The sequence below is a fragment of the Amblyomma maculatum genome, chromosome 3 (genome assembly GCF_055883805.1).
Source record: "Amblyomma maculatum isolate TAMU_Amacu chromosome 3, ASM5588380v1, whole genome shotgun sequence".
Taxonomy (NCBI): domain Eukaryota; kingdom Metazoa; phylum Arthropoda; class Arachnida; order Ixodida; family Ixodidae; genus Amblyomma; species Amblyomma maculatum.
This window is the reverse complement of record NC_139346.1, coordinates 186,195,742-186,208,731: the sequence shown is the minus strand read 5'-3', so window position 1 is coordinate 186,208,731 and position 12,990 is coordinate 186,195,742. Positions and strand designations below refer to the sequence as shown.

General features: G+C 43.5%; 1 protein-coding gene across 2 annotated transcripts in view; it reads left to right on the top strand.

Annotated features, from left to right (window-relative positions):
- The window catches only part of Vps13D (vacuolar protein sorting 13D), a 120,659-nt gene that overhangs the window by 103,086 nt on the left and 4,583 nt on the right, over positions 1-12,990 (top strand). For both annotated transcript variants that reach the window (XM_084598941.1, XM_084598940.1), the window contains exons 69-75: positions 1,344-1,522; positions 1,591-1,707; positions 2,710-3,006; positions 6,564-6,694; positions 7,075-7,253; positions 9,873-9,946; positions 10,074-10,241. In XM_084598941.1, the coding sequence (XP_084455067.1) occupies positions 1,344-1,522; positions 1,591-1,707; positions 2,710-3,006; positions 6,564-6,694; positions 7,075-7,253; positions 9,873-9,946; positions 10,074-10,241 (1,145 nt within the window). The remainder of the gene's footprint in view (positions 1-1,343; positions 1,523-1,590; positions 1,708-2,709; positions 3,007-6,563; positions 6,695-7,074; positions 7,254-9,872; positions 9,947-10,073; positions 10,242-12,990) is intronic.

Below are 12,990 nucleotides of genomic sequence, written 5' to 3'. Positions count from 1 at the left end.
TTGAAGGCTGAATTTAATGAGAGTTTACTGTACTCAACAGTGACATGACACTTCTACCCAATCTCATGCAGATCCTTCCTGTACACAAAAATAGTTTACAGCATTCTGTATAAAATTTCAACTGAATTTTTCAAATGTAGAATATATACTTCTGTACAATTTCAGTATAATTTTTTTTGCAAATACATGTGAATTCTGAAATCAACAAGACAAACAATGTTTGCTGTATCTTTAATTTTTACTTTTCTTTTTTTCAGTGATTCAGTCAAAGGCATTTTGTTCTAGTATCTGTATTTGGTTTGTATTCGAAAATTTCAACATTCGCACACCCCTAGTGCCAAGTTATCCAACATTTGCCTAATTTATTTATTACAGTAAGTCAGGAATGTGAGCCGTGCTGTTAAATGCAGTCGTTTAAATGGCACATATTCAGAGGCTAGTTGGTCTGTTGGAATTGCAAAGGTAGGAGGATCGGCTTGTGCTGTGTACCTATATTGCATACAGTGGTTAGTACAATAGTTTGAATCTTGTTTCAGTCTTTTTGCCAGCATTGCCTTGTCCATAATTCACTTAGCTCCTAGTTGGTGCTTATTATAGTCTGAAAGCATCTGTCCGAAAATAAAGGGATATCTAGACTGCCCAGAAAAGAGTTTCGCTGTGTGTATCCATGCATAATTTGTTGCTTATTTTTACATTTAGGCATGCAAAATATGGTTTAATTTAAGCTATTCTATAAAGTCAAATTTTGTCATTTCTATTTTCTTTGAGTTGAAAAATAAATTTGCAGTTCTACTTTAGTGTTGTTCTGAATGCAGCATGCAACCTGCTTGTTGTACCATGTCCCAGCTTACTTGCTCAAGGTGCTAGCTTTTTTTTTTCTTTTTTTTTTTTTTTCACCATGTCATCTTTACGCAGGTTTGAAAAGAAGACGTTGCTGTCAAGCTGGCTTGTTTCGATTTTGGTTTCTCCTAACTGGCTCGCATCGGACCGACACAATACAGACTGCGTTGTGAGGACTAGTGTACGCACATAGGATACATACGGTCTCTGTCTGCTCTGCAGTGTCTCACTCAATATTTGGCTTACCTCATCGCCACTCCAAAAACAAGTACAAAAAATATGCATAGACAGCACTTGTATGTTGCTGTTTCTCTGGGGCTTTGCAAAGTATGAAACAACACTAACTAGCCCTGTGTCAAGCTCTTTTCTGAAAGGAACAGTTCGTACCTTGCACATTACGGGTACAAAAAAAAAATGCAAAGGCTAATTGTTGACTAAAGAAATTGTCTTTGCAGCACAAACATTCTTAACCTCGATGACATGCAGATGTATGTGTTTTCCAGGGAATGACGTGGTGTTGGGTCCACCACAGCCAGTCAGCTTTGAATGCATGCCGAACGGTGTGCCCTTGGAGCAGGCTGTTGCCAACCAGAAAATGCGAGGAGGCTCGGGAGTTCTCTCTGTGCAAGTTATTCCGAAGGGACCCACGATCGTGCTCTGCATCTCGGACTTCATGCAGAAGGTACGTAGACCAAAAGCATACGGGACTCACGCTTTAGTGCCTCTTAACAGAGTCTATTGTACACGCAGCAAAAGATTTCTGTGAGCACCCCGAGCCCAAATGTCAGCATGCTGGCGCAGAAAGCGTCTTCTTCTGAGGACCCTCAAGCCCCACAGCTGGACGGCAGGTTTGGCATAGACCTTGAGGTATGCATACCTATACATCTTTCTACAGTCCATTTTGTGACAAGATCACAGCCCTAAATACTTATTAAAGAAATAGACGGGACATAGGCAAGAGATGTATTGACTTGTGTTATTGCACATTTAAATCAGATACAAAAAGAGGTACATAGCACGAGGTTTGTATTCCTTCAAAGTTCTTTTCAACTTTCCCTCACGGTACTTGTTGACTATCGGTCTCTCGGTCGTATTTAGCCTTAGATGGAGTTTACCACCCACTTAGGGCTGCACTCTCAAGCAACCCGACTCACGGAAGGCTTCGTCCCGGGCGCGCAACGGCGGAGACGGGCCTGGCACCCACTCTGGGACAAGCCCCTGTCAGGGGGACTTGCACCGTCGCAAACTCCCGGGAACGTTGCCTCCCATACACCACATTTCCCGACCGCCTGCAAGGACGGGGGATTCGGTGCTGGGCTAGGTCCCGTTTCGCTCGCAGCTACTCAGGGAATCCCTGTTGGTTTCTTTTCCTCCGCCTAGTGATATGCTTAAATTCAGCGGGTTGTCTCGCCTGATCTGAGGTTGTGCACTCAATATGTTGGTCTTGTGAAGTGGTCTAGGGGGTCATGCTCTACCAGTACAAATATACACACTAGTATTCTGTACCCAGTTTGATAGTGTCTAGCAAAATAATGTGGAAGCACAGGTACTTCGTATGAAAGTGCTTTCATCAGACCTTTCCTGTTAGTAGCTTAACTAGTGCATATGTGTGTTCTTATTTTTCATATAGGTCATCTTTTAATGCACATCTTGGGGTTGTGTATTATGACCACCTGCTGGTTAGCCCGTGCTGACGCGTTACTAATTTAACTGTGTTTTGGTCATCTGACCTGTCTTCTTGTCCTTTACAGCTGCGTCAAGCTGTTGTACATTCTGTGTTGGCATTTCAAGCCTGTAATTTCATGACCATCCTCATCCTTATCTATTGTTGCGTTCTTTTTTCCCTCTCTTGCCTCACAAATCATTTAGCTCAACCTGCATCTGATGGGAGGTGTGGGCGTGTCAGTCATCAACCACTTGAGCGAGGAACTCCTCTACGCAGTGCTGCAAAATATCCGTGTCAACTTCATTCAGAGCCCATCTTCACAGATTTTGGATGCCAGCGTTGAGAACATGCAGGTTGACAATCAGCTGCACGGGGCAGAGCGCCCAGTGGCGCTGTATGTGACACCTTTGCATGAGCGTGACCGCCAACGCCATCTTCCAGCCATAGTCATCACCGCAGAGCGCCTGCCTCAGAAAGATACAGACGTGGTCATCTTTCAGGTAGGAGGCACTTCTATTGCAGCGTATTATGTGTTACAGTCAAACCCAGTTATTACAATACCGCTTTTAACAATATATCAGATATAACAACGGGCAGCCGCTACACCATCCATCAGGTTTGCCTTGTGTTTTATCGTAAAATAAACCACTTATTACAGTGGTGTCATATTATATTATCAGTTATAACAATCAATTATGGTCACTGAAAGTCAACAAAAACGTGGAAACGCGACGACTTCAAAAGCACGCGTGTACGCGGAGACTCCAACAACGCCGATGCAGCGACAATAAAAAAAGAAAGAAATCGGGACAGAGCGCATCGAGCCACTGCGTTGGTCGGGTGCGCTGGGGAAGCTTGCATGCCGTAGAGACGTGGGAAAAGACGGAGCGCTTCCTCACATGAAAGAGGAGGGAAGGCATAAGGTGCTGCTAGGCACGGCCATTCTGAGGGAGAGCTTTAAACGCTTACGTCCTCTCTGCCTCTGCACACTAGAACAGCCCTTTCTGAGAGTGCGCTGCACTATCCTCCCCTATTTCCTTTGTCCAGGACCCTGCTTCGCGGTTGCACATGTTTTGTGGCAGACGTGCGGCAGCATTCATGCACGTGTCTTTCTAACGTCGTTCTCCTAGTGTGCCATCGTCATTGCCACGTTCTTGCTGGACCTGGATTTTCTGTGAACAGCAATGGAGGATCCTTCTTCAGGAAGCGCAACACAACCGGCGCAGAAGAGGAAGCGAACAGCAATATAGCTAGAAGTTAAGTGGAACATTGTACGTGAGCACAAGGATGGTGTAAAAGTGTGCCACTTGGTGCACAAGTACGGCCTGATGCAACCGACAGTATCGACAATCATCCACAACACACTCAAGATTGAGAACAAAAGTGACGTCATTGCTGCCCATGCAATGGACAACGGCGGCAAAAGGGTTCGACACAGGGCCTACAAAGACATAGAGCAGGCACTCTACCAGTGGTTCTTGAATGCTCGTGCAACGAACCTGCCGATTGGCGGCTCGATTTTAGACGAGAAGGCAAAGCACTTTGCATGCCTCCTGCTGACACAGCGATGATTGAACTTTGGTTCAAAGTGAGCAGTAGTGACGGTGACGCGTCTGGAGTTGAAGAATTTCTACATACCGACGATATAGTCGTGACAGATGAAGCACTGACAGATGAGGCTATCGTCGCAGCAGTCACTGGTGTGGAGGATGGTGACAGTAGCGACGACGACGATTAACCGGAACCTGTGCAGGTTGCGTGTCACCAGAAGGCTTTGAGAATGATTGACTCCCTCTGGGACTTTGTTTTTGCTAAGAATCTTCCACTGCACTGTGTTCAGCAGTTGGATGCCCAGCAGAAAGATGTCGGCCAGATTGCCGTGAAACAGACAACGCTTACGAATTACGGGTTTCTTCCCGCTACGATATAAAATATAAGCTACCTCGTCCTTGTTAAATGTGTAGTTGATAATGTTTTCATTGTTGTTTTTTCAGCCTAACCTGGTTATAACAATGACATTTCCATGGCGCTTCAATATTGTTATAAGTAGGTTTGACTGTATATTGAACACATTTCTAAGGCAGAAATATATTCTTGGTCTTCACCTAGCACACTCTGAGCACAGTGGAAAATTTCCGGATTTTGTTTTTGCTCATCATTGCATCAATGTTATGCCATCTATCAAGCTGTACTGTGAATTTTTTGTGCAAAACACTCTGAATGTTGAGTCTGTCTCAAGCACTATTTCTGTATGGAATGTTTAAAAGGGCACTGAAGGGGAATACTCAGTCACTCTATGTTGATAAGCTAGCATCATGACCCATTGCTGCAAGAAATGATCACAAGTAACCTTCACATTGTTTTCGATACTACAAGCACACCACAAAATGCATTCGGATGGAGTATAATATGCATAACAGCATTCAACCTTTTGAATTTGCCAAACTTGCTCTAGTACATTACTCAAGAAGAGTGGTGAGACGTGGACTGATACAGATGAACAGATGCCGACAAGCTGTAGTTTTATTTCCCGACTCCTTCTTTGATTTATCGATTCTATTCTTGCCTGGCTCTGGAAGTTCTTGTATCCACACTAGAGATGCAGGGTCTGCACCTAGGCACATTTTTCACTCCCTGGGCTCACTACAAAAACAAATCCAACACTAAACTTTACTCGTTCTCTGTGCAGTGCTAAAATTAGTGCAATGTGTTGTGCTGAAAACAGCAACAAGAGTGCATCTGAAAATGCATGGTACACTAATTTGGTAATTGTTAAGGCTACACTGTCAGTGAGCCACCCTTGACAACAAAGATAACACTGCAGAAAAGTCTGTATGTTCGCTCCTTTGATGCAGAAATAGGCCTACACTGAACTACTCCACTCACCGTGTGGTTTTTGTTGTCAAAAACACAACCTGTTGATGCCTGCATGTGCATCAATGGCAAAACAAACATTGTCAGTGGGTTATGCTCGAACGTGTCAAAACTTTGACCATGAGAGCATTGACGCATGCAAAGAAACATGGTCTGGACAGATATAACTGGAAATTACCAGACATCTTGTCGTATCACGCAAGTTTGGTTTCGCTGTCATTGACCGGAAAGCCAAAGTACAATGAAGTTATAAAAATGGCTTTATATTTCGCAGCAGTTCGAATGCGACGGAATTTTGGACATTTCATTTGCTGTTTGCTCAAGAACATGGTCATCTTTCTGTTTATAGAAAATGATAATAATACTTTTGAGCAATACTGTGTATCTTCTTCTAGTTTCCTAGTTCCCTTCAGTGTACTTTAAAAAGAAATTAAAAAGTTGTTTTCAGTGTACTAACACATCCTGGAGCATCAAGGGACAAGAAGTGGAAGCTGTGACAGATTTTCTCTTCTTGGGCTCCAAGATTACCCCGGAAGGAGACTGCAGCCATGAAATTAGGAGACGCCTGCTTCTGGGAAAGAGAGCCATGGCTAGCCTTGACCGCCTAGTAAAGAGCAGAGACATTAGACTGCCAATCAAGATCCGTATAACTCTTGCTATGGCCTTTCCAGTTGTGATGTATGGATGCGAGAGTTGGATTGTGGAATAAGGCTGAGCACCGAAGAATTGACGCGTTTGAATTGTGGTGCTGGCGGAGACTCTTGAGAGTTCCTTGGACTGCCAGAAGATCAAATCAGTCGATATTGTCGACCATAAACCCCGACTGCTCATTGGAGGGTCAAATTCTAAAGTTAAAGCTCAGCTACTTTGGTCATCTGATGAGAAGAGAGGAGTCGCGGAGAAAGATTTGATGTTGGGAAAGGTTGAGGGTCACCGGAGAAGGGGTAGGCAGCTAACGCGATGGTTAGATGGCATCCTCGAGGTGCTGCAGATGAAGTTATGTGATGTTAGGAAGATAGTGAGAGACCGGAAAGCATGGCGTGATATGGTACATAGGGTCACGAAGAGTCGGACACACTAAACGACTGAACTGAACTGAACTGAACACATGCTGTGTTAGAGATTCAAAAGTCGGGCTATTGCTACAAGGCTAGTAAATGGCGAATGTTTTGTCTCTTTGCAGCATTTCATCATGCACGTGAAGAACGTTACTGTGGCTTTGGAGGAGTTGCTTATGCTGAAGATTGTCCAGTTCCTGCATCACCAAGTCGATGATTTAAGTGATGAAATTATCATGGACAACCAACTGCAAAGGTAGTCTGTCCCGGCTATGTCCCGCTTTTGAAATACTACTGTCTACCACATGCTTGTTACATGACAGACTAGAGTTTTGGTGACATAGAAAAAGGGGAGCGCTGAGACAAGTGCATGAATATTATGCCAGGGTGAGTCAGATGCATTTAATTAAGTGATTATTCGTGAGCAAGGGATTAAGATATGTCCGAAAGCGCATTTAAATGCAAAGATGCTTAGATTTTCACTCGGGTCTATTTTGCTAGCATTCAGCATTCCTTTTAGCACCAGAAAAGGTGTAGATAATGTTTTGCTGCATTGTAAAGCGGAGCACATTGTAGCGCAAATTGTGATGTGCTCTCACAGCGGCTGACTTCTTCTTGTATTCTTCTCCAAACTAGGGCAAATGCAGCTGCGTCAGCCAATGCCAGGCGTTTCTACTTCAACACCCTGAAGCTGAGGCTGGACCAGGTGAAGCTCAGCGTGCTGACCATGAGTCACCGTCCTCCAGAGCTGGACACCATCAAGAAGAAGGTCGGCTGGAGCCTCATGCGTTTCGAGGACGTCGTCGTTGAACTTGGCAAGTTCGCATTAGGCTGCTGATGTACTGTATCAAATTAACTGGAACAGACTTAGTTTTGAAACGTCTACCTAGTCACCTTGGCCAGTTTATTGTCCTCATTTCTCATGTAATGTTTTTTTATTTTTGCAGTAAAAATTTCTTTCTCACACATGAGTGCACCCACACATGAACCTACTTGTGTTGATGCCCTTTTGAAGTTAGTAGTACTAATGGCTAAACCCTATCCTAGTTCGAAGGTCTTGAGGATGTATTTTTTTCAAAGAACAGTCTACAAACCAGTATAAAAAACTTATGAGATCCAACAAAATTGTTTAAGGGTCCAGTTCTTTTAAGGCAATGTTCCCATGCCTACCTTTCTTGTTGGGTCTAGCTGTACTTTCCCCAAAGTCAAACATCTGTGGCAGGATGCCAATTTATTTTCAAGGAGATACTACATGATCTTTGTGCTGTGCACAAGTTTTACCACAGCTGTACATGTCGGTTATCCTCAGACAAGCTTAATTCTGACAAGTCCAACTATATGTATAGAACATACTATACTTAATGACTTAGTGCTTATACTTAATGACTTAGTGCTTATAGCTGGGATTCACAAGCGGGGGCAAGTTTCAGGATGTGGTGAAAAAGCAGCGCATTGACAAAGTATGCTCTTTGCTGATAGTCCGTGATGTAATTTTATTTGCTTGCTAATGAGCTTGCAATTTTTTAAGCTATGATCATTTGGCGATGGTGAATGCAACACAAGTGCAATATTGAAAGTGTGCATATATTACTGGTTATCTTTAATCCTTGCATAGTGCTTTTTTGCTAGCATTTGAAGCATTTACACACGTAAAATATTTGTTCTAGTGCTAAGATGGCTAGTGAAGTAACTCGTATACAGTCGAATCCGGATATATCGAACTCAAAGGGGATCGCGAAATAGTTCGATATATCGATAATTCGATATACAGAAATCGGCTGGTGACGGCACTTAGGATGCGAAAAAACGATACCATATTTGTCGCGTAATCAACCCACTCGCATAATGAACCCACCCTCCACGTTTGCACCCAAGAATTTGGAAAAAAAAAAAAACGTTAAGGCCAGTTCACTCACATGCAAGCGATTGAGCGATCTCAGAGACGAGCGGCAGCGACAAAGCAAAAAATTTCAAACTTGATGGGACTGCGTCCCTCTCGTCGCTCGAGTCACCGTGGCTGCTCAAAACAAGGTTTCTGTGTCGCGGCGGCAGAAATCGCGGTTTTCGCTTGCATGTCGACGGCGCGCGTCACTCCGTTTCAGTCGTCTCATCCACAGCTCATTTCTTGGCAGCGTGCCAAGATGCTGCGCAGCGATAACGTCAGGGCGCGTTTATCTTTTGATCGCTCCTGCTGTGGCGAGGAGCGAACTTGGCAGAGTACCCGTGATGGCTTGATTGCACAAGCCTGGTTCGATTTATCACGCCGCGCTTGGGGCGGGCGTCATGATCTCAGCAGCTGACTGCGCACTTTCGTTGATTCATGCATGCAAGGAAAAACGACTCCCGCCAAAAAAGAAAAAAAAATTCTGCCGCTTCTTAACGTCCGCAGCCGTCATATCTTACGCTACGCCGCATGTACAGCACAGCGATAATAAAAGAAGACTTTCGCAAAAAAAAAGAAAAAAATCAAAGAGAGAGCTGCCGCTTCTTAACGTCCGCAGGCGCCATAGCCACGTCAGCCGCCGCGCGCAGAGAGTTCGCAACACACGCTGGAGAAAGCGTCCGACGTCTGTCTGAAAACGGGCTGAGCTGGCTTGGCGCATGTGTAGCGCGTGCTGAAGGAGAGAGATAGCTCGGCAAAAGAATGTGCACACCCACGCACATGGCTTGCAAACGTCATGTGTTGGCACGCGGGAAACGATAACTGCAGATGCGAGCCCCTTTGGGGAATGGGCAGCGGCGCTGCCCAGACCAGCCGAAAGCCGAACTGTCCCCTCTCATTCCTTCCACGCGTGGTTAGAAAACGTCACGCGGCAAACGGCCAAGGGTGATGCGATCGTCTTTGGGGAAGGCACATTTTCCAGTGCGTGGTGCGGAGTTCGATATATCGAACGACCGATGAAATTGAGTTCGATATATGACGTGGCTTTCCTATACTATTACATGGGATTTTCAAGGGGATATTCCATGAGTTCAATATATCCGGGTTCGATATAACCGGGTTCGACTGTATTATGCAATGCGCTTTGGTATCGGGTGCCATGCCTTAGTCGTAAATTAGTGTTGTTGCTAGCAGTAAAGTAACTGCACTGCTTTAAAGTAACCATATTTTTATTACAAGCTGCAAGAGAGCTCTGAATACTTAAGAAAGAAAGCACGTACCTGAAGTAACGACTTTATTTCTTATTTTGAACAGGTGAAAGATGGACAAGATCTTACTGGGCTGCATTATGATCATGCAAATTTGGCATTTATATTTTGTGCTTTTATTGTACAACAATGCCAAGAATATGTATCCTTAATCTAGCTTGAGAGAAAAGAAGCCTTACATGTATTTTCACTGCTCATATATTAACACAAATGCCTCGCTGAAATTTCTCAAATGTTATGAAAGCGAGGCACTTAACAGTTTTCATGATTCTTCGTTATTGCAGATTCCTTCGTGAAATCCCATCCATTTGAGTCGCTTGAATTCCTAGTCAACAACGTGGTTGAACATTACAAAGGGGTACGTGTTTATTTTTTGCTTGCTTTAATTTCTGAACTTCCATGAATGATTGCATGGTGGAAGCCATTTTGTCCGAGATACTTGATTGAATGATGACGCCTCTCTCTCTCTCTCTCTGCCCTGTCAGGAGTTCCAAAGCCATGCAGCAAAAATTCTGGGTGCTGTTGATTTCTTGGGGGACCCTGTGGGACTCTTCAACGATGTCTGCACGGGCTGGTCTGAGTTCATTAAGGACGGCAATGCCACTAGCCTTGTTAAAGGGGTCACCCACGGCCTGTCAAACTCCACCGCCAAGGTATGTTTCATGCGCGAAACGCAGAGAGGTACAGTCAAACCCACTTATAACAATATCTCTTTGAACAATATATCGGATATAACAATGGACAGCTGCTGCACCGTCAGCTTTAGTATGGGCTCTATGGTTAAACAAACCGTATATAACAATACTGTAATGGTAGATTATCAGTTATAACAGTTAAATTTAGCCACTTAGCACCAACTCTAATAGGAAAAAACTCGCAAAAACAGTGATCGTGCCAGCCAAATCACATCACAAAGTCCCAAGAATGATCAAGTGCCTGTGAAACTTCATTTGGCCTAAAAAAAATCTTCGAATTGCCTACATGCAGCAGTTGGATGCCCTGCACAGGGATGTGAATAAAATTATTGTGAAGCAGTCAAAGCGTATCGATTAATGGTTTCTGCCTGCAAATATAAGTGAAAAGTTAAAGCTGTTTTTCCTCTTAAAATTTATAAAGTTTGTGATGTTTTTATTGTTGTTTTGGCTTAGCCCAGTTATAACAATTACTGGATATAGCAATGATATTTTTAAAGGGCCCCTGAAATGCTATACTTGCAGGAATATTCTAATGCGAGAAATCTATAGAGGTGGTCTTAATGAGTAGTATTTGAGTCAGATTTGAAAGCTTTATTTGAAGCATATAATATACAAATAATGTTTAAGAAGTGCTCCTGGTGACCACTCGCGACCGATTAGAAAGAGTATCAGAGGTGATGGAGCTTATAGTGCATAAATGGGGAAGTGTTGTATCCATGTGCGAAAGATATTACATGTTAAAGATCATTAAAGTGCTTAAGAGGTTTTAGGATTTGGCAAGAAACTTGCCGGTAAAGTGTGCAAAGCGTTTTTGTACTAGAGCTTTCAGCGGCGATGTAGTAAGCCACGATGGTATTTAGGCTTGCTTCTTCACAGTGCGTTTGCTGGGCAGACCGACCAACGATATTGTCTTGAGCAGAGGTGCTTTATTTTCAATTAAGATACATTTGCTTGAAGGGAGAAAACTAAAGCTGGGCAAATAGCAAAAATTGGAGTGCACAGCAAATACAAATATTAAAAACTGAATGTGAATTGAACTAAAAAATTTTGTAATGCTGCCAAGCTAAACTACAGGTAAAATCTGTGAACACTGGCCGGAAAAAACTAATTTATTAGAGATGTGCCAATAAAAAATTTTGAGGTGCAAAGTGAATGTGAATAATGAAAATTGGTTAAAGTAGTATGTTTTTGAATAAATATTAGAAAATTGTTGGAACTGTTGGAAAATGCCCCAAAGAGGGCTAGATGCTACAGTCGCCTTCTAGCCCCGGCATGCCTACCCTAACAGACAGAGTTGTCATCCCCAACCCGCGGTGCAAGAAGTCACCACTGCGGCGGGTTCGGGCCAGAGGGCACAAACACGAGTTGCGCACTCGAACAGGCTTTATTATGCCCGAGCACAAGCCATATCAACAGCACTCAAATGCAAGCACTGTAGTGAGCGAACGTCCTGCTCGCTTACGGGGGTGAAAGTAAAAGCTCACTTAAAGGGGAAGTACATGCAAGGAGGTGAGAGGAGTGTTCTGCTCACCTGGCGTGACTTCGTGCTTAGGGCCCGCAGCGGTAAGTGCGTGCGAAAAACAGAAGCGTGCGCATGCATGACCTACCACCAAAAGACCCCGAGAGAGTCGCAAGACATCGCTTTTCGTCTCGGGACAAGGGAAAGGAAGTGTTCCAGGTAGACCAGGAGGAGAGAGGGAAACCCGCGGCTCCGTGGTGGCGGCGCTGTGGGAAGCAGTCAGGGGTGGCCAGTGTGCCCTCTCCTCGCGGTCTTCGCGTAATAATTACGTGCAGCCATTGTAATGGGGCAGGGGATTCGTGTGTATCCCCACAAGTTATTACAAATGATTAAAATAAAGAAATGTTATTCCACAAAACAAATATAGCTATTAAAAGAAACAGAGCAGAGGTATTGCCGAAGAGTTTTTGTTTTCACCTGTCATTAGCTTAATTTGTTGTACTTGTTCCCTGCTAAAATTTCGGACAATATAATTTTTGTTTTTTGTTTTTGTTTTTTTTTTGTACCCTAGAAAAACCACCGAGCTTGGCCAACACGCTCAGATCTTGCATATCTGGACTAAATGCCCTTTAGGATTTCTAGGCAATTTTACATTTACTCACTATGACTAAACTTGCTGGTGATGCCACAATGGTTATAAAAAGACAGACTGTGCTGGAGATATTAGGAAACAAATCTGAGAAAAGTTTTGTTTTATTTTTCTGAATTCAAATAGATTTGTGCTTTCTTGATGCTAAGAAATGAATATTTATATTATTTCCAGCTACATTTAGCAGAAAATCTTTACCTCTACAGTAATGGTGTGACACGCTCCCATTGCATATCTCTTTGCAAGCCCCCAAAAATAGGCTAATAGTATACTTAATATGCGAGCCATTTCGTGGCACTAAAATAGCACTCCATAGTTATTTCTGTCCCAGGTAAAGGAAACAAACTTTTGTTTGATCTGTATAGTTTAGACTGCAGGCAGTGCATTTTTGATAGTTGGTTACCCTTGCCCTCCCCCCAAGAAAAGAGTCCTGTGGATACCTTTACAATAATACCTTGTTTATAATGATGGCTGTCAGTGAATGAAAGTCTAATCTTACAGCTTGACTTATGGCTCACATGGAATACGAAGTTTACCCAATACTTTTGTGAAGAATTGTAAAGTGGATACCTCCTTAGGAGGCGGTTTTGGTGTCATGG